Genomic DNA, 26,550 nt, shown 5'->3' on the forward strand with positions numbered 1-26,550 from the left:
CTCCCCCTGCACACACTCTCCCCCTCTCCCTCACTCTCCCTTTCTCCTCCTAACACTCCCTCTTTGCCTCTCTCCCCCTCACACAAACACTCTCTGCCTCTTCCCCACACTCTCTCTCTCTCTGTCTCACACACACCTTTTTTCTCTCCCCCTCATCAACTCACTCTCTTTGTCTCCCCCTCACACACGCTCTCTCTCTGTCTCCCCCATACTCTGTCTCCCTCAGACTTTTTAAATTCATTCACAGGATGTGGGCATCACTGGCTGGGCCAGCATTTATTGCCCATCCCTCGTTGCCCTTGAGAAGGTGGTGGTGAGCTGCCTTCTTGAACCGCTACAGTCCATGTGGTGTAGGTACACCCACAGTGCTGTTAGGAAGAGAGTTCCAGGATTTTGACCAGCGACAGTGAAGGAACGGCGATATATTTCCAAGTCAGGATGGTGAGTGACTTGGAGGGGAACTTCAAGGTGGTGGTGTTCCCATGTGTCTGCTGCCCTTGTCCTTCTAGATGGTAGTGGTTGTGGTTTTGGAAGGTGCTGTCTAAGGAGTGTTGATGAATTCCTGCAGTGCATTTTATAGATGGTACACACTGCTGCTACTGTGCGTCAGTGGTGGAGGGAGTGAATGTTTGTGGATGGGGTGCCAATCAAGCGGGCTGCTTTGTCCTGGATGGCGTCAAGCTTCTTGAGTGTTGTTGGAGCTGCACTCATCCAGGTAATTGGGGAGTATTCCATCACACTCCTGATTTGTGCCTTGTAGATAGTGGACAGGCCTTGGGGAGTCAGGAGGTGAGTTACTCACCACAGGATTCCTAACCTCGGACCTGCTCTTGTAGCCACAGTATTTATATGGCTAGTCTAGTTCAGTTTCTGGTCAATGATAATCCCGCCTCCGTCTCTCTCTCTCTCTGTCTCTACCTCACACTCTCCCTCTCACACCCTTAACTTCTCCCTCTCCCCCCACACTCTCTGGCTTTCCCCCTCACTCCCTGACAGTCTCCACTCTCTCACTCAGATGCTGATGGGCCCCGCTCAGGCTCACCCGGATAATGCTCTGGCTCTCTTAGCCCCCGCTCCGGTCAACTGGGCCCCGCTCCGGTTTTCAAGTGCCTCATTCCAGCTCCCTCGTGCCTCGGTCCCCACCCCCCTGCCCTTACTCTCCGCTCCCCCCTACCCCACCCTGCCCTAGCTCTCCAGGCCCTGGAACCTTACTTAAAAACTTACCTTCCCATTGTTTACTGCTCGTCCAATCACAGGCTGATTTCTCTCTGCATTTGCCTATCAGCAACAAAAGGCAGGGAGGAACCCGCCTATGATTGGCTGAGCAGCTTTAGAGCGTTTTTCAAATATTTGTCAGTTGAATGCCTAGCAAGTTTGGCGGGCTGAGTCCAGATGAGGCTTTGGGGGCCACAATGCGGCCCAGAGCCATGAGCTGGACAAGTCTGGTGTAAAGTGTATGAGTTAAGTCCTCAGAGAGTGCTGCTGAGAGTGATGGGGGTGCTGTGGTGCATTGAATAGTGTCTGGTGGGTGAGGGATGTGATGTGAAGATGCAATCATTCACCTTAACCACCCAAGTGAGCTCATTAAACTGTTCCCAGTACTGCTGCCAGCTCCTGGAAGCCACACTCTGAGCGTTAACAATCTTTACCACGTGCTCTCATTGCCTTTGGAGCTGGAACATGGCCTTCTTCCTGACCTCCTCCTCCCTGTAGAATGCACCCAGCACAAGCAGGTCACCCTCTCCTTCCTCTGATGTTCCTCCTCCTTCCCCCTCAGAGTCAGGTTGTGATTATCTAGCAGTTTGTGGTGTGTTACAGTTTGCTCAGGGAGTCTAAGTTCCTGTAGCATCGTGTAATTTTAATGTGTAATGTTATGACGCAGCAGTTTGTAAAGGCTGAATTGTTTAAAATCCCAGAGGGAACCTTTAACCAACTGTCGTATCCCATATTTTCAATTGATATGTTTTGAGCTGCAGCTCTAAATTCAGGAATAAAGTTCTCGAGATGTTTTTACATCAAACTAAATTAACATTTATTCAGTTACAACAAATTAAACACGTACACATGGCTACAAATTAATATTATCATAACTTTTTAACAAATTCCCACATTAATCTCCACTAAGACTTAACCAGACACCAGGCAAATCATTTTCACCTTATGAATTCAAAATGAGGTTCCTTTCAATTTGGTTCCTTTGACAATTTGTAGGTTTACAGGTTGAGATCTTACATGCCTCTGACCTGCACACATGAACTCCTTTCTGTTATACCCAGCCTTCCCCTTTGAATGTAAATCTTCATTGTATCACCAGGCCCTTTGAACTCCGCCTCTTCTAACAATAAAACCCCTTTCATGGTACCAATTTTGTTAGTAATATAAACATATTGCTTGGTGTCTCCTCGCTCGGTGCAAGATTTCACTCCCACTCTTGAATACTCTATTCAACAAAATGTAAATGCACCCTCTCCCTCTGTTTACATCTCAAAACTACTATACATCAAAGCACCCAGACTAGCTGACTTTAATCCAATGAACACACACATACTAAACCTCCATTTAAAAAATTAATTTCCAATAACATTATATACATTAATACCTCTTCCTGACAGTAATGACGATGGAGCGGACAGGTTTCAACAAGAGACAGATAAACTTTATTACAGAGAGCTTTTCAAGTGCTCTCCCAATGCTCTACCAGGACGCCCCAGGATCTTTGGTCAGATACTCCTAGGACATCATGTGATAGACAGTGAGGGCGGCTATACCTTCAGTCACTACATAATGCTTGCTGTAGTTTGAACTATGGAGAATGATAGTGGAGACTCCAACTTCCTTTCCATACCAAGGCTGATCAGGTATCACTCCCACTCTTAACATCCGACATTGGCATGCGTTGGAAGGACTTTCAGATCGATATTCAACCTGTTCGGCTGCATTATGAATGCAGCTTCCTTGACCATCAAGACCTGGGATGGGATTTGAACCCAGAACTTCTGGCTCGGAGGCTGGGATGCTATCAGCTGTGCCAGGAGACCTGCTGGAGGCTTCTGCAAGAGTGGGCAGAATTTTCTGAGCCCGCTGGCGGTGGGCGTGATAGATGACATGCGTGGAAAACATGGCAGGACCCACTTCACGACTGCGTGAGGACAGGTCGCGATCTTCTGCTCAGCCCGCTGACGCCGGGCCGTGTTTCCCACCATCGGTCCGCGGGGAGCTAATTGTAATACATTAGCATATAATTAAAAGGTCATCCCGCCAGGCTCTTGGAGCCCTGCCGTATTATCCATCCACATCAATGGGAAAGCACGCCGACGTGTTTCACCACAGCACACAGGTGACATGCACCTCACGGCCTGCACTTTGGGGGAGCTGAGGTGAGTGAGCTGCAGCATCTCCACAGCTCACCCATTGTTTACAGGCCTCGGTGGGGGCAGGGGAAACAGATGCCTGGTCTCGGAAGCGACTGCAGAGGTGGGGGGATGGTGTCTAGGGACAAGTGCTGGCCAGCCTCAGAGGTGACTGCTGTGTGCGGGGGGCAGGGGGGGAATCAAGTGCTGCCCTGGCGCTGCATTCTGCGCACAGGCAATTGATGTGGGGTGCAGGGTAGGCGAGGAAGTGGCCATGCATTATGGACACCTGTATAAACTGACCATGCCTCTTAAACTGAGACAGATCAGGTGCAGCCACAGTGATATGATTGGGGTCGGGCTCCTAGCCTGCCCGCCCACGCAAGCAATGCGGAGGCACCAAAGGGTCACCGAGCCCTCCATACCTTACCCGCTGCCCCCCAACAACTCCCTCCCACCCAACACCACCCCCACCTCCCCCGGCCCGGGTACAGACTTTGAGTCCCCCACCGCTTTGTTGGAATGTGGAGCAGCTGGACGTTGTACAATCTCTCGCCAATGCTGACCATGTAGCAGTCACTGCTGGAGGTGCTCACAGCCTCTTGCAATCTCAGCATCCCGGTTTGGACCAGTGTCCCCCATATCGCAGGTTGACAGGGCAGCCATGCAGCACATTCATCTCTGGCCATCCGAGGGGTGACCAGCACTCTCCGGGAAGCATTAAGTGGTAGTCACACAGGGTCAGGAAAGGTGCTAAGTACACCCATGATAACCACATCTCTCTCTCTCTTTCATGCTGCAGGAGGACCACATCAGGATCGTGGATCCTGGTGATCTAGCTGTGTGCCTGATGGCCTACAGAGACCGTTGAAGACGGAGGAGAGCGCGACTGAGGCTCCTGGCTGTGCAAAGGCAGGAGCAGCAACCTCATGGAGAAGGGGCAGCAGGGGCTCCCACACACACTGCCCAGGAGTGACAGTGAGCCGTGGCTGGTCGGCACCTAGTGATACCCAGGGTCTATAGACGCCACTTCCCTTTCCTGCAGATGACTAAGAACCAGTGTCATCAATGACTGCACATGTCTAGGGACCTGGAGGCTCACATCTGCCACTTACTGCAGGACTTGGTGCCAAGGGGACATGGAGGGCATCCACTGCCAGTGGCTGTGAAAGTGACAGCGGCGCTCAATTTCTATGCCAGTGGCTCCATTCAGGGCTCCACAGGGACCTCTGTGGGATTTCACAATCCACCACCCACAAATGCATCCATGAGGTCACAGATGCCACCTTCTCCATGGCACACAACTTTGTGCATTTCGCCCGGCACTGGGACAGCCAGGATGCCAGGGCCATTGGATTCACCCGGATCTCGGGATTCCTACAGGTGCAGGGTGCGATTGACTGCACTCATGTGGCACTCAGGGCTCTATCGCTACACTCAGTGGACTTTATCAATCGCAAGGGCTTCCATTCACTGAATGTGCAGCTGGTGTGCGACCACCAGAAACGCATCCTGCAGGTGTGCGCACAGTTTCCAGGGAGTGTGCACGATGCCTAGATCCTGAGTCACTCGCAGATCCCTGGAATCTTCCAGGGTCCACAGAGGCTGCAGGGTTGGCTCCTTGGGGACAGGGGCTACCTGCAGAGCCCATGGCTGATGACACCTGTGCAGCGGCCTCAGACTGCAGCAGAGCAATGCTATAGCGAGGCTCATGCTACAGCTCACAACTTGGTGGAGCAGACCATCGGGATGCTGAAGATGAGGCTCCAGAGATTGGACTGGTCTGGTGGAGCCCTGCAATACAGTCCACAGAGGGTGTCATGCATCATCGTCGTCTGCTGTGCCCTTTACAACCTGGTGCTTAAATGGGGTGAGGAACTGGCTGGGGAGGAGATGGAGGGGCTGCACGTCTCCCCCAGTGAGGAGGACGCTGATGGGGATGAGGGTGAGGGGGTCCTCGGTGGTGACGATGAAGGGGATGAGGCTCTCGCATTGGCTAGGTGAGACAGGTGCACTCAGGAGGCCCTCATAGCTGCCAGATTTGTGGAGGGTGATGACGACATGCAGTGAGGTGTCCCTGTAGATCCTCACATCACAGTTGTGAATGTTTGACTCCAGTCTGGCTTATCTCAGCACCAATACCCTCTGTGAGAATTCTCCTGTCATGGAGATGCAGTGGAGGCCCTAATAGTCACTGAATCGCAGGAGGATGATGACAACATGCAGTGAAGACACTCCATAAATCTTCACATAGCTTCTGAGAATGTCTGACTCCTGTCTGGCCGAGGACAGGTGGCTTGCACACTGTGATCAGGGCCATCTCAGAGATGCAGCCGTGAAACTTTAGATGCATCTGATGCTGTGTCCACCTTCAGCACCTCAGCCCATCAGGAGCTGGTGCGCAGCATCACTGGTCTCAGATGCTGGTGTGATGGGGGCCAGCCCCACCTTAAAGGTGCTGAGAGCACACAGAGAGTATCAGAAAACTCTGTGGCGCCTGCCCACTACAGTCTGGCAGCAATGACCAGCACTGCTGAGGTGCAGACATCAGTAATGTTTCCAGGGAGTGTGAGGCCGGACCATCACTGTGGTCTGAAGGCCACACAGAGCACAGGGAAGAGGCCCTGGACTGAGATACCTGCCTTTATCTTGTGCAGAAAGGTTTCACATCTGAGTGACAAGAACACTGCTCATCAGAACAAGGAACCATAGGCAGGGAGACATTCTTAGGAGTTTATTGACAATAGTGAACAGTAGGTACAAGTGATCAACACCCGTGGCCAACCTGTGCAACTATTTTTGCCTAACTTTCCTAAACTTGCCCCTATGTCTTGGTGCTCCCCGGACATCCACAGCGGAGGTGAAGGCAGCCTGCTGACTGTGACACCCTGTCTGTGATGATTTTGGTGAGCATCCTCTGGAGGGCCGAGACTTGGAGGGCCCCGGCCTGCATTCGGGGTCCTGCTTTGTGGCAGTGGCCCCCTCTTTGGCCTGTGAAGCTGGAGCTGCAGGGGTCACAGGAAGAGGGGAGTGAGATGGGCCGATTACTCCCAGAGTCACCTGGATGGATGGACTCGGAGTGTGCACCTGCTAATCCTCCTCCCTATGGGTGTCCGAGGGCCGCTGGCTGACTCTGTGAGCGGAAGGAGTAGCTGGAGTGAGATTGAGCTGCCCAGCACCCCTCTCGCGTACAGACTGTTGGAGGCCAACTATGGTATCAGCGATGGAATTAAGCCAGTGCAGGAGTGACGTCCTGGACCAAGGTCTCCATGGGGCTGCCATCCTGCCAGTGTTGACCTCGGTGCATTGCAATGCCGGCGATATCACCTCAGCCTGAAGGCGGATGGACTCCTCCATCTTGCCTTGCAATCTGAGGAGTGCAGCGGACATCCCTTCCTGATGTTCCTGAGCTTGCCTTTGCAGCTCCAGCAACTGTGACATGACTGAGTCCAGAGGCTCGTCAACTGACTCGGACTCAGCAACGTTCTGGCCTCCAGCAGTCCTCCGCATGCCGAGGACCTGGGAAGTCCCTGCTGTAGATCAGAAAGTGCAATGTGCTCACCAGATTGTGATTCCAAGGCTACTCTAAAGCTAGGTTCCACCAAAGTGTGTGTCTCTGCGCTGGTGGAGGGTGTGAGTGAGCGCTGTGACGGGACTTCAGGGAGACTGCCTCCAGATTCCTCTTCCGAGGTTTCTTCGGAGCTTGATTGGAGGCTCTGGGTCATGGACTCTGTCGGCTGCTTCCCAGATGTGCCTGTGAAAGCAAGGGGAGATAATTAGTGCATGGCAGTGGCCTGTGAAACAGGACACATCACTCACAGCATGGTTGCCTGATGGATGTTGCACTGCTGGATATTCACTTGGTAGAGCAGCGCCGACCTCACCATCAGCACAGGAATGGTCCAGATCATGCTTCCAGCTGGGTGGCTCTGTTTTCAACTTCTGTCAGAACTTTGATCTCCGGCATCCCTCCACCTGTCTGCGACCTTTCCCTGCTGTTGTGAGCCATTTTGTCCTGCATGGATAGAGATGGGGAGATTGTATTAGGACACTTGCCAGGCCAGATGATAAGTATGCCTGGCCTGTGTGGGTGGTGAGTGGTCCCATGGACGGGCTGAGGACAATGACGGTGTGTGTGAAAGAGTGAATGGGGTTGTCCCTTGCACTGGCAGCGAGTGAGAGCCCTGTGGGTGTGTGATGGGTTTATGAGTGTGTGAGTTGGGAGTGATGAAAAGAGACTTACCCTGACGGAACGGAGGAGATCATTCATCCTCTTGTGGCACTGGGTGGTTGTCCTCTTCTGAAGGGCGTTCACGCTGACCACCGCTGCCACCGCCTCCCAAGCCAGTTTGGTGGCATTGCTACCCATCCTTCGGCCAGAGCGGGGGTACAGCACATCCCGGCGGACTTCCACGGCGTTCAGCAAATCGCTCAAGGAACCTGTCGTTGGAGCGGGGGGCTGCAATCTTTTTGCCTTTGTCGGCCATGTCTCCCAGGTAGCGGTGGTGAGCTGGTGGTGATGAGCTCTTTGCTGGCGGCTGCCTTTTAATAATGGCGGCTGGCATGATGCAACAGCAGGGTGATGGCGAGCGGGCGAATGACATCCTGCCTGCCATAGAAACGGCATGTTTCGCGGGAGTGAATATATAATGAGGCGGGAAGATATGGCGTGAAAACCCGCCATTTTCATTGGCGGGCAGGACTCCATTTTACCCGCCCGCTACTGCACTTAGTGCAATTCTGGGAAAATTCCACCCAGCATTTTATTTCTCTGCTGCTGCTCTTGAAAGCCATGTCAGTGTATACATAAATGTCATGGGAATGCTACCATTTTCAAAAGCAATCTCATCTGTAAAAAGTGTACAAATTCTCCTGAGCCTGAATTTTAAATTAATTTACTGGGTTGCTCTGAAGTCCTTTGAAAAACAGTGAAATACAATGTCTATGGATAGAGAAATGTGTTCAACTGAATGCTGCTGTTTCCAAAAATCCTTTAAGTTCACAAATAAAGAATGCCAACATGCAAATAATCGAGAAGCTGTGGGTAGAATTTTACACCGGAGGGATTTTACGGTCCCGCCAAAGTCAATGGGCCTTTGCATGGATCGCTGCATCCTATGGCCTGTCCCCATCGTGATGGGGCCATGAAATTCTGCCCTGTGACTCTGATCATCTGCTTTGAATTAATCAATCTGCTGGGTCACATGTATATACCGTATGAAAATGTAAAATGAAATCATAATCAACTTCCCCAGTTGCATTATTAATTAAAACAGTACTGCGGCAATTTAGTCTGCGGATTTTAAATAAAAATGCAGATGAAGCGTTTAATCAAAATTCAATTTCCTGTATTCTCGTAGATGCTTGCCTTCACAACAATAAACCATACATTACAAACTCTATTCTTATAGAGCAACATACCCTTCAACTCATCACATGCAATCTCAACAGAATGAAAGGAAAATAATGCCCAGTGCCTATAGGCATAAGGTAGAGTCCATTCAAAAGTTTCCATAATCTGTCACTAGCTACTACAAGATAATTATGCTGTGAAATTATATCAAACAGCTACTTTAAAAACTGAGTCCTCCCTTCACACCACTTTTCCCATCCCTCCTGAAGATTTTAACACATTCTGCTCTGTGATTTCTGCATCCTCCCATTATCTCGCTCGGTTAGCATTTTTCATTTGTGAGCCCAGGTCAGACAACAAATCAGGCAGACCTCATATTTGAGGCTGGCCCTATCCTCATTTGATATCTCCACTATGTGTAATCCTGGACAGCTATAAGGAGGAGTGCTTTTTCAAAAGGCTGATTTTTTTTCTCCTCCCTAATATGGGAGGTGAGTTACTCACAGGAGATGAATTACTTGTCCTGCAACTAGTAATTCACCTCCTGACTCCCCAAAGCCTGTCCACCATCTACAAGGCACAAGTCAGGAGTGTGATGGAATACTCTCCACTTGCCTGGATGAGTGCAGGCCCCACAACACTCAAGAAGCTTGACACTGTCCAGGACAAAGCAGCCCACTTGATTGGCACCGCATCCACAAACATCCACTTCCTCCACCACCGACGCACAGTAGCAGCAGTGTGTGTACCATCTACAAGATGCACTGAAGGGATTCACCAAGGATCCTTAGGCAGCACCTTCCAAACCTACGACCACTACCATCTAGAAGGACAAGGGCACCAGATAGATGGGAACGCCACCACCTGGAAGTTCCTCTCCAAGTTACTCACCATCCTGACTTGGAAATATATTGTTGTTCCTTCACTGTCGCTGGGTCAAAATCCTAGAACTCCCTTCCTAACAGCACTGTGGGTGTATCTACGCCACGGACTACAGTGGTTCAAGAAGGCAGCTCACCACCACCTTCTCGAGGGCAATTAGGGATAAGCAATAAATGCTGGCCCAGATAGCAAAGCCCACATCCCATAAATGAATAAAACAAATATGGGTGTGCTGATGCCAATAATCATGCCTCACTAACATGGACATGTAGCCTGATCTACTCAGCATCGGCTAAGGATCAACCTTGACCCTTTTGGTCTGTTATGTCTTAATAACATTTAATCTGTACATTTGGCAAGCAAGCCACTGGAGGTTCTTAAATGCTCCTATCGAAAATTTTATTTCAAGCAATAACTTAAGGCTTTTATTTTGCATGAAATAGAGGAGGTCTGCAGTGACTGCACATATATTTTAGACAGACCTCTGTCCTCGTTAAATTGAAGAATCTCATTGCTGGGGGAATGTAATCCCTTTGTAGTCTGGCCCTCGGTATCGGTCCCAAGTCAGGTATATGCCATATAGATCCATTGAAATAGAGCACACAGCAAAAGATCCAGTCAAACATCATTTTATTTTACAAATTCAAAACACACAAGAATCAACCTTACACACTTTGCAAAAAATTCACCATCACCCCACCTAATCGATTAACTGGATTTTTTATTAACTAATAACATTGGGCGAATGAGGAAGCATCAACTCTGGAATTACATTCATGAATCCTAGTCCCTGATCATTGCCAACTGAGGTAACATTAGTAACAAAAACAGAAAATGCTGGAACAACTCAGCAGGTCTAACAGCATCTGTGGAGAGAAAAAAAACAGAGTTAACGTTTTGAGTCCGTATGACTCTTCTTCACTCTGAAGAAGAGTCATACGGACTCGAAACATTAACTCTGTTTTGTTTCTCTCCACAGATGCTGTTAGACCTGCTGAGTTGTTCCAGCATTTTCTGTTTTTGTTTCAGATTTCCAGCATCCGCAGTATTTTGCTTTTACCTTAGAGGTAAAATTAGTGCCGTGTTTACTACATCATGGATTAATTCTGACTAACTGGGTTGAGGACAGCGCAAAATTATTCCATGTGATACTCTTACAGTCAGCAGAAAGGTTAGGCTTTAATGTCATCAATCTCAGCTGGATTCAAACATTAGAGATGTAAGGAGAGTTTGCTAAGCAATGGTGCTCCACAGTTTTCCTTCCTTTAATGTCCAAATTATTTCAACTGAATTAAATTTTTATGCATGAAATCCTAATTTAGTTGTCACGCCTAAAAAAAAACAGAATTTTAAACAAGGGTGTTTCAATTTTTTTTATTAAAAAAGGCAAACTGAACTCACTTATTTCTGAACTTATTCATCAATGTAGAAGATGCATCATTAACAAAATGTAAGTAAATTTTTACCTTAATAGCCCATTTTCGGGATAATTAGCAGGCTTTCTCAATTGATTAATTTTAATTAATATGATGACAAAAAAAAATCACAAATCATGATACATTACCTTTATTTTCACAATTCCTTAATTATTATAAATTTTGATCAAAAATATTCAAAATTATATGGATTACATGGTACGGGGGCCGGAGTGAGTTTGCAGGGTTGTGGGAGGTCACGATGAGGTTGGGAGAAAGAAGTATTTAGCTATGATGGGGCAGAATTTAAATTGGGGAGATGGTGGCATAGTGGTAATGTCACTGGCCTAACAATCTATAGGCCTAGCCTAATGCTCTGGGGATATGGGTTCAAATCCAACAACAGCAGTTGGTGGAATTTAAAGTCAATTAATAAATGTGAAATATAAAACTAGCCTCGGTAAAGGTGAGCATGAAACTATTATCAGGGAAGGAAATCTGCTGTTCTTACCCAGTCTGGCCTACATGTGATTCCAGACCTACCACAATGTGGTTGACTCTTAATTACCTTCTGAAATGTTGAGTTCAAGGGCAATTAGAGATGGGCAACAAATGCTGACTTTGCCACAGCCCATGAAAGAATAAAGGGATTGTAACAGCAGCTAGTCCTTTTCTGCTTGTTAATATTGTATGTAGGTATGTTAGTTTTACATATATATGGTATGGTACTTTATCCAATGGTATTTCATTCAAGAAACATGTTCACAGGCCGAAGGCTGAATTGCAGTGCAACTTACGTTGAAAATTTCATGGATAGACTAAGGGTTGGTGTGTGTGTATGTGTTACAGTTGCTGTGGTAACATACACTTCTACATGCATGCTGTTGTCTGGAGCTATTGGTAGTGATGATAGAGACTCCAATGTTCTTTCCATCACACGACTGACCAGCAATCTCTCCTGCTCTTACCACCTGCCATTGGTGTGTATTGGAAGGATTTTCAGGTTAATACTTAACCTGTTTTGTCACATTATGAACTAGTCCTGGGGTGGGACTCAAACCCAGAGCTTCTGGCTCAGCGGCAGGGGCGCTACCCACTGCACCACAAGACCTCCGCATTTAAACTAAGTAATCAGGATAAAAACATGTAGCAATCATGTAGTTACAAAGATAGACAAACAAATTAGCAGGTAACAAGTGGTGGAAACCTTTTTCTGATTTCATTAAATAGCGCTAAATGGATTCTTGGCTGGCCTCCCATGTCCTAACCTCTGTAAACTTGATGCTATCCAAAACTCTGTTGTTTGTATTTTTACTTGCACCAAGTAAGAAGTTATCAAATCCTTACAAGGCCACCCCCCCCCCCCCCCCCCCCACCCCACCCCCACTCCCTATCTCAGTAATTTCTTCCAGCCCCTAACACTCCACGAGATCTGCGTTCCTCGAATTTGGGCCTCTTGAGCTTCCTCAATTTTAGTCACTTTGCCATCAGTGGCCAAGCCTTCAACTGCCCTAAACTCTGCAATTCCCTCCCTAAATATCTCTGGATCTCGACCTTTCTTTTCTCTTTTAAGACGCTACTTAAAATCTACCTCTTTGACAAAGCCTTTAGTCATCTGTCCTAATGCCCCCTTATGTAGCTTAGTGTCAAATTTTGTTTTATAATGATCCTGCGAAGTGCTTTAGGACATTTTATTATGTTAAAGTGCTACATAAATGCAAGTTGTTGTTAACTTGTAAACTAGGGAAGCATTGGTGGGTGTGGCAATTTGAACTTGGAAGTTGTGTAAAGTAATAAAGTGTGAAGTTGATAAGACCTAAGAGCCAGAGTTCTGCTTGCCGAGCTAATACAACAACCATCACAGCCAATAGAGTGTGATACAATATGGCTGGAAGAGTTAAAGATTAAATGGTCAGACTACGCCTTGAGGGCTGTGTCTAGTTCTGCTCATCGAGACACAGGAGTGACATTCAAGTATTGAAGCCAGTGCAGGGGAGAGTTAGGAAGGTTGATTCATAACAGTAGAAGCTTAATGCAGGGTTATGGAGAAAGGTGGGAGCTCTGAATTTAACTCTGCATGGGTTGTGGGCAGGTACATAATGAGGAATTCACCCCCTTTCCCAAAAAAAAAGGCTCAGGATATTTTCTCACGCAGGTTGCATTGGCCTGGATTTCTCAGTCAGTGGCAAAGCGACAGTGCATGCAACTGACCTCAGAGAAAGCTGTCCATAAAAACCCAGTGATCTCTGTATGGCAGATTTCCCTTTTGCTGAGGTTAGTTTGAAACTAACACCAAGTTAAGGAGGTCTCCAGGAGTCCAGCAACAGTGATATCATCAAGCAAGGAAAGTTGCCAGTCATGTTTATGTATTCTCAGAGGCAGCAAACCAGGAAGTAAAATCATTCTTCATTTTTAATCAACTTTTAGAGAGAGTAAAATAAACAGTTGAGACAAACACATGGGAATGAGGTAGAAGCTAAAATATCATAAACAAACTTTATAAAAAATATATATTTAAAAAAAATATATGGGCCTGAATTTTACCTTTGGCGGGCGAGCATGGGTAACGGGCCCCTGACTGCGAACGGCCCCCAACTGCGATTTCACGCTGGCCAATTAGCGGCCGGCCAGTGTGAAACGTGCACTGAGAAGCTCAGCACTGCCCGGGTGGGGGTGGGGGTGGGGAGAGGGTGGGCAATGATGTCTCCGTGGACTCAGGCGTGTACTGCGGGAATGCTCCGTGAAAGCAGACAGCTGCCTCAGGGAGCTGGAGACCTGAAAAAAGCTAAAATAAAGGTTTTAAAAGCTGGAAAGAAGAAATGTGTCCATGCATCATAATCAACCACCTGAAAATATCACTGATAAAAATGCTTTCCACAGATATTTATTTTTATTTTATTTCATCACAGAAATATCATATCCCGGCCCTTGGATGAGGTTTGATGAAGAATGCAAAGGCCGCCTGGCCAATTCGCCCATCCGCCAACCGTAAGGTTGGACGGGCAATGAAAAATTGGAGTTATTGCACCGTTAATGGTCTTAATTGCCCTCTGAATTGTCGGCGGGCGCGCTTCTGACTTATGCACGAGCCCACCCAGCGAAATATTACGCGAGTGCGTGCTGACGTCAGGACGCTCAATCAGCGTCTTCCCGCGCGATTTTACGCCCAATCGGGTTGGGCGTAAAATTCTGCCCATTGATTTTTATCACCCCTCCCCTCAAAAAAACTAACCCTTGACCCCATTTTCTTGCAAACTACCATCTCATCTGCAATCTCTGGTTCTGCTCAAAAGCCCTTGAATGTGTTCCCAACTTTCCCAGAACTCCATGTTTGTATCGCTCCAACCGCCCCGCCACAGTTACCAAAACAGAACTTGTCGAGGTCACAAATGACATCCTTTGTGACTGTGACAAAGAGAAACTTTCTCTATTCATCCGCCTCGATCTGTCTGCAACCTTTGACACAGATGACCACGCTATCCTCCTCCGAAGCCTCACCACCATCGACCAGCTGGGTGGGACTACTCTCGCTTGGTTTCATTCTTATCTTTCTAATCATAACCTGAGGATGACTTTCAGTGGCTTCTCTTCCTGCCATTACCACTGGTGTCACCTAAGGAACTATCCTTGGCCCCATCCTATTTCTCATCTATATTCTGCCCCTCGGCAACATCGCCCAAAGGCACAGCATTAGCTTTCACATGTACCCTGATGGCACCCAGCACTACCTCACCACCACGTTTCTCAACTCCTCCACTTGTGCTAAGTTATCAGATGGCTTATCTGACATGCAGTACTGGATAAGCAGACATTTCTTCCAATTAAATAATTGAGAAGACTGGAGCCAATGTTTTTGATCCTTACTCTAAACTCCGTTCCTTAGCTATCAACTTCATCCCTCTCCCTGGCAACAGTCTGTCCGTAACCTTGATAATACATTTGATCCGGAGATGAGCTTCCAACCTTATAGTCATGCCATGGCTAAGACTGCCTATTTCCACACCTGTAATGTCACCTGAATTTGCCCCATTTCATGTCATCTGCTTCTGAAACCCTTATTCTTGCCTTTGTTATCTCTAAACTCAACTATTCCAATGCACACCTGACTGGTTTCCCATATTCTATTCTCCGTAAAGTTCAGGTCATCCAAAACTCTACTGCCCTGTCCTAACTCATATCAAGTCCTGTACTCTTGTCACCTCTGTGCTTGCTGGCTGGCATCAACTCCCAGTCAAGCGACATCTTGATTTTAAAATTCTCATCCTTGATTTCAAATCCATCCATGGCATTGTGCGTCTCTATCTCTATAATCTCCTCCAACCGCATTACCCTTCCAGATATCTGTGCTCCTCTAATTCTGGCCTCTTGGGCATCCCCAATTTTAATCGCTCCACCATTGGTGGCCTTGCCTTCAATTGCCTAGGCCCCAAGCTCTAGAATACCTCCCCTGTACCTCTCTATACCTCTGCCTCCCTACCTTGCTTTCCTCCTTTAAGACACTCCTTAAAACTTACCTCTTTGCCCAAGCTTTCGGTCATCTGACCTAGTATCTCCTTGTGACTACGTGTCATAGTTTGTTTTATAATGTTCCTGTGAAATGCCCTGGGACACTTAATTATGTTAAAGGCACTATATAAATATAAGTTGTTGTTTTAATGGAGAGATTCGACATTTGCCAAATATAAAATTCGATTTTGGGGCCAGAGAGGTGTTCAGCAGTAATTATATACTTCCTACACAATTAAACACCCGGTTACACTTCATTCAGTAAAGTGAAACTTGTTCAAGAGTTTTTACAGTGAGATGAATAGTGTTAAACAGCAAGTTCCTATTAGTTCAGTGATTACTAATTGATTGAAGCTTGAGGGAACTTCAACACCCCATAGAAGCCTATAGAGTCACTAACAGCAATTTCTGGATTTCCATATTTAACTGTGCATGTAGAGTCCAGAAGTTGTTGTTGGTTTCAGAAGAGTTATGACGTAAACACTGATAGTTTTCCTGTCATTAGCACTGTAGAATCTGGGCCTTGACCATCTCACCAGCATGATTTCCCACTGACCAGCTGAGCAATCACCCACTTTGAAGGCACGGCTACTGGTGGATCAGCAAGAGGTCTATTTAAAACACAAATTCACATTTGAAAACCATTTCTCTTCACAGAAGCTGCTGCTTTTCCTCCGTTGGCCAGTAGCTACATGGTGGTAGTATGGTACAGTTGAGTTAGGGAGCCGAAGTTGCTATGACAGCATGCACTTTGTACTTATATATTGCAGCTTGGAGCTATGGATAGTGATGGTGGAGGCTCCAGTTTTCTTTCCATCACATGGCTGACCAGGAATCTCTCCCACTCTTGCCGCCTACTATTGCTTTGCATTGAAGGATTTGCAGGGTACTTAAACTGTTTGGCCACACTATGAATGCATCTTCCCTGGCCATAAAGTCCTGGGGTTGGACTCGAACCCGAAGCTTCTGGCTGTGAGGCAGGACTGTGCCACAAGACCTCTATAGTAGCTATATAACTGCCCTTGATAATAAATAAGAACAAAAACTGCTGGAAAAACCCAACAGGATGGACAGCATCTGTGGAGAGAGTTTCAGGCTGATGACCTTTCATCAGAGCTCTATAATGGGTGTGAGGGAAGTCACCCACTGCTGCAAATCCCAATCTTCTCTCATTCTGGCTGTTGTCCTCCATTGAGAAGGCAATATGTTGTTTTCTTTCTTCAAAGAGGCCATTGGTGAGCTGCTTGGTGCAAGTGGAGCTTTAAAGTCATTCTAGATATACGAATTTAAAATGGTTGGAATGGCCTTTCTCATCTGAAGTTATCATGGCACTTTTTGAACTTAGACCCATATTCACTCCAATACACGGGACATTATGATCAATCTATTACTAGCTAGCAACGTTCATCAATCAATTTGTGACCTTTAAATAATTTGGTCAGATTATGCAGTTACCCCATCTGAAGCAGATTTTGAATGCACAATTATGTTGTTCTGCTATTGTGCACCACCATTTATTGTATCTTTCTCTTACCCAGGCACAGCAACTCACTGATCTGGAGCACAAACTGTTAGCAGCTAAACAGGAATTGGAAAAGACAGCAGGTGATAAGGTGACAAAAATTTTATAAATGAGAGCACTGAATTTCCTTTTCAACCGTGAACCTTATTATTTCTCTGACACTGTTCTGCAACATTTCTGCTCTTTTTAAGATGTAGCTATTGTGAAATTGTTTGATTTTGCTTTCTTGCACATATGACAATTCCCGTGTTCAGAACAGGCTGGGGGAGGAGGGAACAAGTTGTTAAAGATGTGCTTTACTGAAGCCTTGAAAGTTCAAGACAGCCCAGAGATAAAGGACTGAATTCTGTTCTCGCCTTGCTCCATGGCAGCATCCTTGACTCCGAATCAGTGGATTGTGAGTTCAAATCTCACTCCAGGACTTGAGCACATAATCCAGGCTGACACTCCAGTGCACTGAGTGAGTGCTACACTGTCAGGAAGTCCCTTCTTTCGGTGAAGACCTCTCTGCCCTCTCAGTTGGGTGAGATCACAAGGGCACAATTTTGAAGAAGAGGAGGTGAATTCTCTTCAATCTCCTGCCCAACATTTTATCCCTCATCCAACATTATTAAAGCAGGTGATTATCTCATTGCTATTTCTGTGGCATTTCTGTGCACAACTTAGCTGCTGCGTTGCCTGCAATTTTTGTTAAAATGCCACTAATAATAAATCTGAGCTTGTTTGAAAACTGACATTCTCTTTCTCTCCCTGTGCCCCCTCCTTTCCTTACAATTGGCCAGTAGACAGTTACCCTGGTGAAGAGGCTTACTGGTAAAACTATCAGTGATTCAAGTGATAGTTATCCTTATCACTGCAATACAGAGGCTGTTCCGAGGTGTTTTAATCCCCTCCCCACTAAATTTCATTTTTCATTTTACAGGTTATTCCATATCAGACACAAACTGTCTTGCACAGGGCAGTAAACCAGCCATCAGAAGCCAATAAAAATTGGATAGTATTTACTGTTTGATCTGACTTGCTGTCCTCTTCCTTGCAATTATTGAATTATCTAGAGAATGGCCTGTCACAATGCTTTTAAACTATAGCTGTTATTGTTAGGAAGAGAAATCATGCGGAAGCAGAGGTGCCTGTTGATATTGCTGATGGAAACTCATTATGGCCTACAAAATGCTACTTCCAAGCAAAAATATTTCATATCCCAGCACAAATCTTATTGCTTTCAATCTTCACTGACAGTAATCACATTGAATGAAAGCATTCTTATTTTGACAAAATAATATACAATGAACATGTTTTGATCAGCCACAGTAGTTGGTTGATACTGATGAAATTTTTGTCTGCAACATATATGCAAGGGTAAATTATATATTGGATTGGTACCAAAGGAGAGACAAGAAAGCAACAGAGGGAATTAGCTTCTCCCAGACAAGGAACAGGCCCAGTGCGGCTGCAGATGCCATGACCTCAAGATCATTAATCAGTAGGAGCCTTTAAGAAGTCATAGGGATGTGCTAGAGGTAACCAAGAGGGAACAAAACAAGATCATTCACTGAGGACATTTGTCTACAATTTGTTAGAGGGCAACATATTGCTGTTTCACGTTGACATTTTATTCCTGGAAAAAAAAGAAAAATCAGTTCTTCAGGATGAGGCACAGCATGATGTATGTATGACTGGCGTACATGTCACACAACAGCTGTGCTGAGCGTTTGGTTTGTGACTTATTTTATGATCTTGAAAATTTACAGCTGGTTAGGGAGTGTACAGTTGGGATTGGTAAAAGGTAGGCCATGGCTGACGGATCTGATTGAATTCTTTTGAAGAGGTCACCAACAGTTGAATTTTTTTTCGAATAGATGACTAAAAGTAGTGATGATGGAAATGCCTATGGATGTTATTTATGTGGACTTCCAGATGGCATTTGTTAAAGTCTTACATAAGAGATCATTAGCCAAAGCTGAGGCTTGTGGAACTGAAGACAAATTGTTGATCGGGTTAGAAAATTAGTTGAGTGGCAGGTGACAGAGAATAGGGATAATGGACAAATATTCTAATTGGCAGAATGTGGTGACCTACAAGGGTCTGTGTTGGGGCCTGGATAGTTCACCATATTTATTAATGGCTTTGGCCATTGAAAGAAAGATAGACACTGTAGATTGTCGTATAATATTACAAAAAGATGTTAATGAATTAAATGAATGGGAAAACTTTGGCGAATGGATTTGGAGTTGGCAAGTTTGAGGTAATTTACGCTGAACCTAAAAGAAAGTCAGAGTACTTTCAAAATGGTGAAATGCTAGAAACAGTGGAGATCCAAGAGACATAAATCATTATAATGTCATGGACAGTTACAAAAAGATAATCAAAAAGACAATTGGAATGTTGGATTTTATATCAAACGGACAAGAAGACAAGGGGTAGAAGCTATGTTACAGCTATACAAGGCCTTGGTTTGACTATACCCTGGAGCACTGTAAGCAGTTCTTGACACCACACTTAAGGAAGGATATATTGGCCTTAGAGGGAATGCAATGTAGGTTTTCAAGAATGATACCTAGATTTTAAGAGTCAATTTACAAGGTGAGATTACACAATCTAGGGTTGTATTCTTTGGAATTTAGACATTTTAAGGAGTGATTTGATCAAGGTTTTCAAGGTATTAAGGATAACTGATAGGGTAGATAAGGAGAAACTATTTCTTCTGGTTTTGGAGTCCAGAACCAGAGCACATAACTTAAAAATTAGAGCCAGGATTTTCAGAAGTGCAGTTATAAAGCATTTCTACATGCAAAGGCTGCTAGAAGTTTGGAACCATCTTCTGAAAGACAGTTGATGCTAGGTCAATTATTAGTTTTAAGTCTGACGTTTATAGATTTTTATTAACCAAAGGTACATGGGACAAAAAGGCGAATATCACAGATCAGCCATGGTCTCACTGAATGGCGATGCGTTCTCAAGCAGATAAATGTCCTGCTCCTGTTCCTGCGGCTGGGATTTTACAGCCCCTCACGCCAGTGGGATCTTCCGGTCTCGCCGATGTGAACAGAATTTTCAATGGCTCACCAGCCCCACCACGGCGGGGCTGGAAGATTCCGGATTATGTTCCTAAATGTGACAATGGTGATAACATCAGTTACCTCACCAGGTTTCTCCATTTGGACTTTCCCAGTGCTGTCATTCAACTGCTAAATACAATGGCCTGGGAATTCTTGGAACGCCAATCTGACTGTGTGTGTCTAGTGGAGGGCAGCTCTCACTCATGTTGCCAAAGCACGGGATTAATCCTAAATTCCTGAGACAAGATAACCTACACTGCTGTTGCGTGAAAGAGTACATTAGCAGCAGGTACCCAGCCTGGGCCAATCTGACATTGTAAGATGAAGTGGAATCCCTCAGAGGCCCAAATGGGCTTAGCAGTTATTTTTTAAAACTCTTTGTCTCACACTCAAATCATGCCAACCAGCTAAGGTTCAATCACCATCAATCAATCAAAATCCAGAATCAATTCCCTTAATGCTGAATTTATTTAAGACACTTGTTTGACCTCAACTGGAATATTGTGTACAGTTCTGGGCACCGTATGATAGGGAGGATGTGAACACGTTGGAGAGAGTGCATAAGAGGTTCACAAGAATGGTTCCATGGATAAGAAACTTCAACTATGAGAATAGATTGGAGAGGTTGGGACTGTTCTCCTTGGAGAGAAGAAGGCTAAGAGGAGATTTGATAGACATGTTCAAAATCATGAGGGGGCTGGACAGATTAGATCGGGAGAAGCTGTTCCCACTCGTGAAAGGATCAAGAACGAGAGAGCACAGATTTAAAGTGATTTGCGAAAGAAGCAAGTGTGACGTGGGGAAAAAGTTTTTCACACAACAAGTGGATTGGGCCTGGAATGCACTGCCTGGAAGTGTGGTGGAGGCAGGTTCAATTGAGGCATTCAAGAGGGCATTAGATGATTATTTGAATAGAAACAATGTGGAGGGGTACGGGGAAAAGGCAGGGCAATGGCACTAGGTCATAATGCTCATTTGGAGAGCTGGTGCAGACATGATGGGCTGAATGGACTCCTTCTGTGCTGTTAAGCTTCTGTGATAATGTCTCTGAAAGTTAGGAGATTTTAGAAGGCCTCAAAGTGACTTTCACCAGGTCTCTACCACCATTAGTTCTGCTGAGTACCTTTTTGAGTACCGAATGGCTCTTGAAAGTTGCACATTTGTTAACTGCTAAAAATGATTGGTGGATGATGAAGGCTGAAGATGCGAGAGCAAGAAGAAAGCTCAAGAAGGCACGTAACCCCTCATCGACCACAGACCAACCAACTGACTGACTAATGACAGACTACAGGCATGGAATGTCAATTTTGGATTTTTTTTTCCCTCTTAAGGCTGTTTCCCCCTTAGCCTTTTACTTTCCCTTTACCACCTCCTTTTCCTTGCACTAACCTTACTCCATCTCTTACAGTCTCTCTCTCTCTCTTTCTCTCCCCCCTTTCTGTCTCTCTCTCCTCTGGGACTCCATGGCAAGCATCTTCCTCATGCTGAGGAATTGCCATTAGCACATTCTGCTGAGATCTTTCAAGAGTATAAAGGGAGAAATGTTCTGAGATTGGGTCTTTCTGTCTGAGACTCTAAACGTAGAACTTGGTTCTTGGACAGACTGTAGACATACTCTGGTATCTGCTTAACACCTGTTTATTAATTGACTGCCACCTGTTTATTAGTACTATTCTAAGGTTGTAGAATGGGCACATAGCTCCGAGCCATGATTCCAACTTCTCTCTCTCGGGTCTAACGCATGATCGACTAGTGTCAGTGGTACATAATCATCCACGACAAACATTAGCATATCCCAACTGTTAACCCTTTGTACTTAAATAAATTTGTTGAGGAAGTCAAGGAGTTCCCGAGGCACACCCCCTTGGCCTAGGGACAAGTAGAAGATAAGCCTTACAAAATTCCCAAACAAAATTTAACGTCCAATCCAAAAGAGGGCAAAGTGCCAGCACATATCCCAGCCTTCCCCTCACACCTGTCAGTCAATAACTATGATTTAGATCCTCTAAAACAATCAGGAGAATCATTGTTTATTATATTGCCTTTTACATAAACTTCCCTAAAAATGATCATTTACATTTTCTGACTATTTTGCACATTTACAAAACGCTTTGAACAATTTTGACTTCAATAGGTTTCCTCTGTTTTTTCTCATTGTATAAAATGTATATCAACCAGATTCTCAGTGACCCATGGTAGTTGAAGTGATAAACATTGTGGTGTTGGGTTTGTAGTGTCAGACTATAGTTAAGTACATTGGCACTGGGCTGTCCTATTTCTGAGAGAGCTCATAGCAATTCAATAAAGTATTTGGAAAGCATTTGTTCAGCTTTGCGATGAATTACAATGCAAATTTAATCTGGAAGCAAGGCACTTCTATTATGCCCCTTACTTCTAGCATAAGGCAGACATCATTTAGGTTTATTAAAAGAGTATAAGAAAATTTATCCAACAAAGCAACATAAAACAAAGTGACATATCAAGCCAGGGGTGGCCCGTAGACTTGTAACATTTCTGTAGTTGCTCCAAGCTGGCCAACGTTTTGACAGATAATCCGTTCCTATCTTTTTGATAATGTAATGACCAAATCATCTCTCTTGTTATAACATAATTAGTACTACCTGCCACTGGCTGTGAAACAAAGGAACAACATGACACTGAATAACAACGTTTAAAATTAAATTGTCCTCAGCTGTTTACGAAGGGCAACAAATGCACGATTAGGAACATAGGAACTTTATGGACAGGAGTAGGTCATTCAGACCCTCAGGCCTGCTCTGACAATGCAATTATGATATGGCAAACCTGCACCTCAAATCAGTTTCCCTGCCTTTGCTCCATGTCCCTTGATATCCTTATCTAACGAAAATCTATTGATCTCAGTCTTGGCAGCTCCAATTATCCTAGCATTCAAAGCTTTTTTTTTGCCAAATGAGTTCAAAACTTCTACTACCCTTTGTGTGAAAAAGAGCTTTCTGATTTCTCTCCTGAATGGCAGAGCTATAATTTTAAGATTATATCCCTTTGTTCTTGATTCTCCCGCCAGAAGAAATGGTTTCTCTTTATCTCCAGATTCTGGTAGCTTTCCCACAACTGATGCTAAACTGACAAGGCCTGTAGTTTCCTGGTTTCTCTCTGCCATCCTTCTTTAATAATAGCGGCATGAGTAGATCTCGAATCTAACAGCACAGTTCTGGAATCAAGAAAGATTGGGATATGTACACAAGTGAATTTTCCTGCTGAATTTCCAAGTTCAGCTGTACTGTTGGCAGGAGACATGAACTGCAATTTCCTAAGTGAAAACCAGGTCCTGAAGTTTTAATTATCTTAAGTCCCATTATTTTCTCCATTACCATTCTGTCCCTTAGACTGGAGCCAATAAGTTCCTCTTCATGATTTATTATCAGTTTCCCTTCTCATTGCTTGTATTCCTCTGCTGCAAAAAAAACATAAAAAGAACTGGTTTAATGAATTTGCCATTGCCCTGCTGTTTAACACAACAGAATACTTACAACACTGATGTGTGCTCTTGCTAGTCCACTCTTGGTATTTTATTTGGAATGTGAATACGGAAAGTTTTCCCATACCTGTTTGCATGATTATTATCATTATTTGTGGCAAAAAGACTATTCTCGAAGAATATAAAATTCCTCCTGCTTGCAAAAGAAGGAATTTGAGATGCCTGATGGCTTTTTTCCAGTTATGATGTACAGCGTTAAACCAGACTACAACGGCAAAGTCATGGGTTACCATGATGATGTACACAGGTAACACAGCAAAAATAAAATGGAGCATTTTTTTTTTTATTCGTTCATGGGATGGGGGCGTCACTGGCTAGGCCAGCATTTATTGCCCATTCCTAATTGCCCTTGAGAACTGAGTGGCTTGCTAGACCATTTCAGAGGACATTTAAGAGCCACTTGGTTATGGGTCTGGAATCACATGTGGGCCAGACCAGGTAAGGTTGACAGATTTCTTTCCCGAAAGGACATTAGTGAACCAGATGGGTTTTTACGACAATCGTCAATTGGTTTCATGGTCATCATCAGACTTTTAATTCCAGATGTTTTTGTTGAATTCAAGTTTCACCATCTGCCGTGGAGGTAAGTGACCGAGGGTGATGTTGGCATGGAAATACCGCACACCTTCTTGGCACAGGGCCCAAAGCTTTCTGATTGGGTGTGTGATCTCGGTTTGCCACAGAGGTGCCCCATTCCTTTCACCGACCGTGGCTGACTTTCCGGCTTCTGAATCATTTGAATATTGAAGGCAGGCTCCCTGCCTTTCACGAAACAGATATACAATGCTGTGGGTTGGAGGCTTGCTGCTGCATTATTCAGGGCCTGCTGAAGGAGGAGGTGCCAAGGCAGCTGCCTCCAGACTTCTGTAGTGTGTTTTCCCTTCCACTTGTACACAGCCATACTCGTCAGAGACCCGTCGCAGCCCTCTCTTCAGTTCAAGCCCTGGGGGTCCCTCCACAAACCTTTGACTGCTGGATGCCAGTACCTAGCAAGTGGTCCCAACGTCCAGCTTTTAAACTGAGTGGATGCAGGACAGAGATGGCAGAGGTCATTTCCCCTTATTCTCACATGATTCACATGCGCCTACCCACTCTACTGGATTGGCTGCTGGAAAAATGGCAGACGGGAAAGTGCGTGCGCCTGATCACATTTCTAATCCCATTTTCCCTAGTGAGACATAGCCAGAAAGCCTAGGCTAAGATGTGTACAGCCCAGAGGGAGAAAGCCAGGGGAAAAGCAGATTATTAAACATTGGAGCCTTGATTTTTTTTTTTTATAATTCAAGGCTGAGATAGACAGATTTTTAATCAGTGAGGGAATCAAAGCTTATGGGGAAACAGCAGGAAAGTGGAACTGAGGATTATCAGATCAGCCATGATCTCATTGAATGGCAGAGCAGACTAGATGAGCTGAATGGCCTACTTCTGCTCCTACATCTTGGTCTTCTTCGTTAACCCTGTGTTAACCCTGTGCTCATAATAAAATTAAGAAAATAAATATTGTAAGTTTAACTTCACTTGGAACTTTATCATACTTTGACTTGTGTTTTTGCTGCTTCTTTGTGATTATGCGACAATGGAGGGTAAAATAGGTGTCTAAACCTACACATGGAATTTCATTATTGATGTCGGAAAAGGGGGAAAACTTATAGGAAGCAGGTTCTACCCAGATTCCCACTGAAATATTCAGAATTCCTGGGCTATATTCCCGTGTTGGTGCAGACTCGACGGGCCAAAGGGCCTCTTCTGCACTGTGTGATTCTGTGATTCTGTGATATCACGCACATCCATTAGTTCATGGCTTTTTTTTTTGTTGATCGTACATATTTGAATTATCAGGAGCCTGCATTTCGCAATCTCAAGTACAGGTACACAGGAGTTGTTCTTGTGCATGAGAAAAAGCGATAAAATCAACAGATAATTAAACAGTTTAAAGTGTTGGCTATGCAGCATCTATGCCCTGATCGATTGCAAAAGCTCAAAAGGGTCTTAATTTAATGGTTCGATGGGATTGAATCAGTGTGTGATCTTCCTTGTCTCAGGAGTCCCAGCTGAAGGCTTTAAAGGAGGTGGCACAGCTCTGTGTATCTGGAGTCCTGAAAAACCAGCCTCCCTTTATGAGCATCAACCCTCCTAGAACCACGGAGAATGGAATGGTATTAACTAAAAACAACTCCCGACTTCCATTTTACCAGACCAACAGGAAGGTAAGTGATCCAGACTTCAAGGTGTGCTTGGGTCCAAAGCAATTGGTAGATTTTGGTGTTTTGAAACTATTGATCCGAATGAAGCGATCACTTTATCCCACCAACATGTTTGAGTGAGATCTGCTTGTTTACTTGCTTCAGCTCATTATAATTAATGAGAATATTTAAAATCGATTGGCGAGCTAAGTTTGCAATGAATCAACACTTTCAGTCGTAAACACAAATGGCAGAACACTAATAGTGCAACTCAAACACTTCCCTTTTTGGAAAGGAGTCAAGATAATCGCTGCTGATAATTTGCATTATAAAGTATATGTTCTCTCTCCCAAGCAAACCATCCCATTAAAAGGTGCAGCATCAGGTCAACCATATCTTGGAATTGTATAGCATCTTTTATGTAATAAAACATCCCGAGACACTTCACAGGGGGCACTATAAATCAAAATTGGATACCAAGCGTAAGGAGATATTAGAGCAGATGACCAAAAGCTTGGTCAAAGAGGTAGGTTTTAAAAAGCATCTTAAAGGAGAAAAGTGAGGAAGAAAGGTGTAGAGGTTTATAGAGGAAAACCCAGTCCTTAGAAAATAGACAGCCAAAGGCACAGCTACCAATGGTGGATTGATTAAAATCGGGAATGTCCTAGAGGCCAGAACTAGAGGAGCTCGGATATCACAGAGGGTTGCCTGGAGGGAATTACAGGGATAGGGAGGCGTACTCAGGGAATACTTGGGGCAG

General features: G+C 45.0%; 1 protein-coding gene across 2 annotated transcripts in view; it reads left to right on the plus strand.

Annotated features, from left to right (window-relative positions):
* luzp2 (leucine zipper protein 2) overlaps nt 1-26,550 on the plus strand; it is a 358,151-nt gene that overhangs the window by 248,482 nt on the left and 83,119 nt on the right. The window contains exons 8-9 of one of the 2 annotated variants that reach the window (XM_078549536.1): nt 17,045-17,119; nt 25,650-25,814. In XM_078549536.1, the coding sequence (XP_078405662.1) occupies nt 17,045-17,119; nt 25,650-25,814 (240 nt within the window). The remainder of the gene's footprint in view (nt 1-17,044; nt 17,120-25,649; nt 25,815-26,550) is intronic. The other variant, XM_078549537.1, reaches the window with a different exon arrangement.

This window comes from Cetorhinus maximus, chromosome 9 (genome assembly GCF_964194155.1).
Source record: "Cetorhinus maximus chromosome 9, sCetMax3.hap1.1, whole genome shotgun sequence".
Lineage (NCBI taxonomy): Eukaryota > Metazoa > Chordata > Chondrichthyes > Lamniformes > Cetorhinidae > Cetorhinus > Cetorhinus maximus.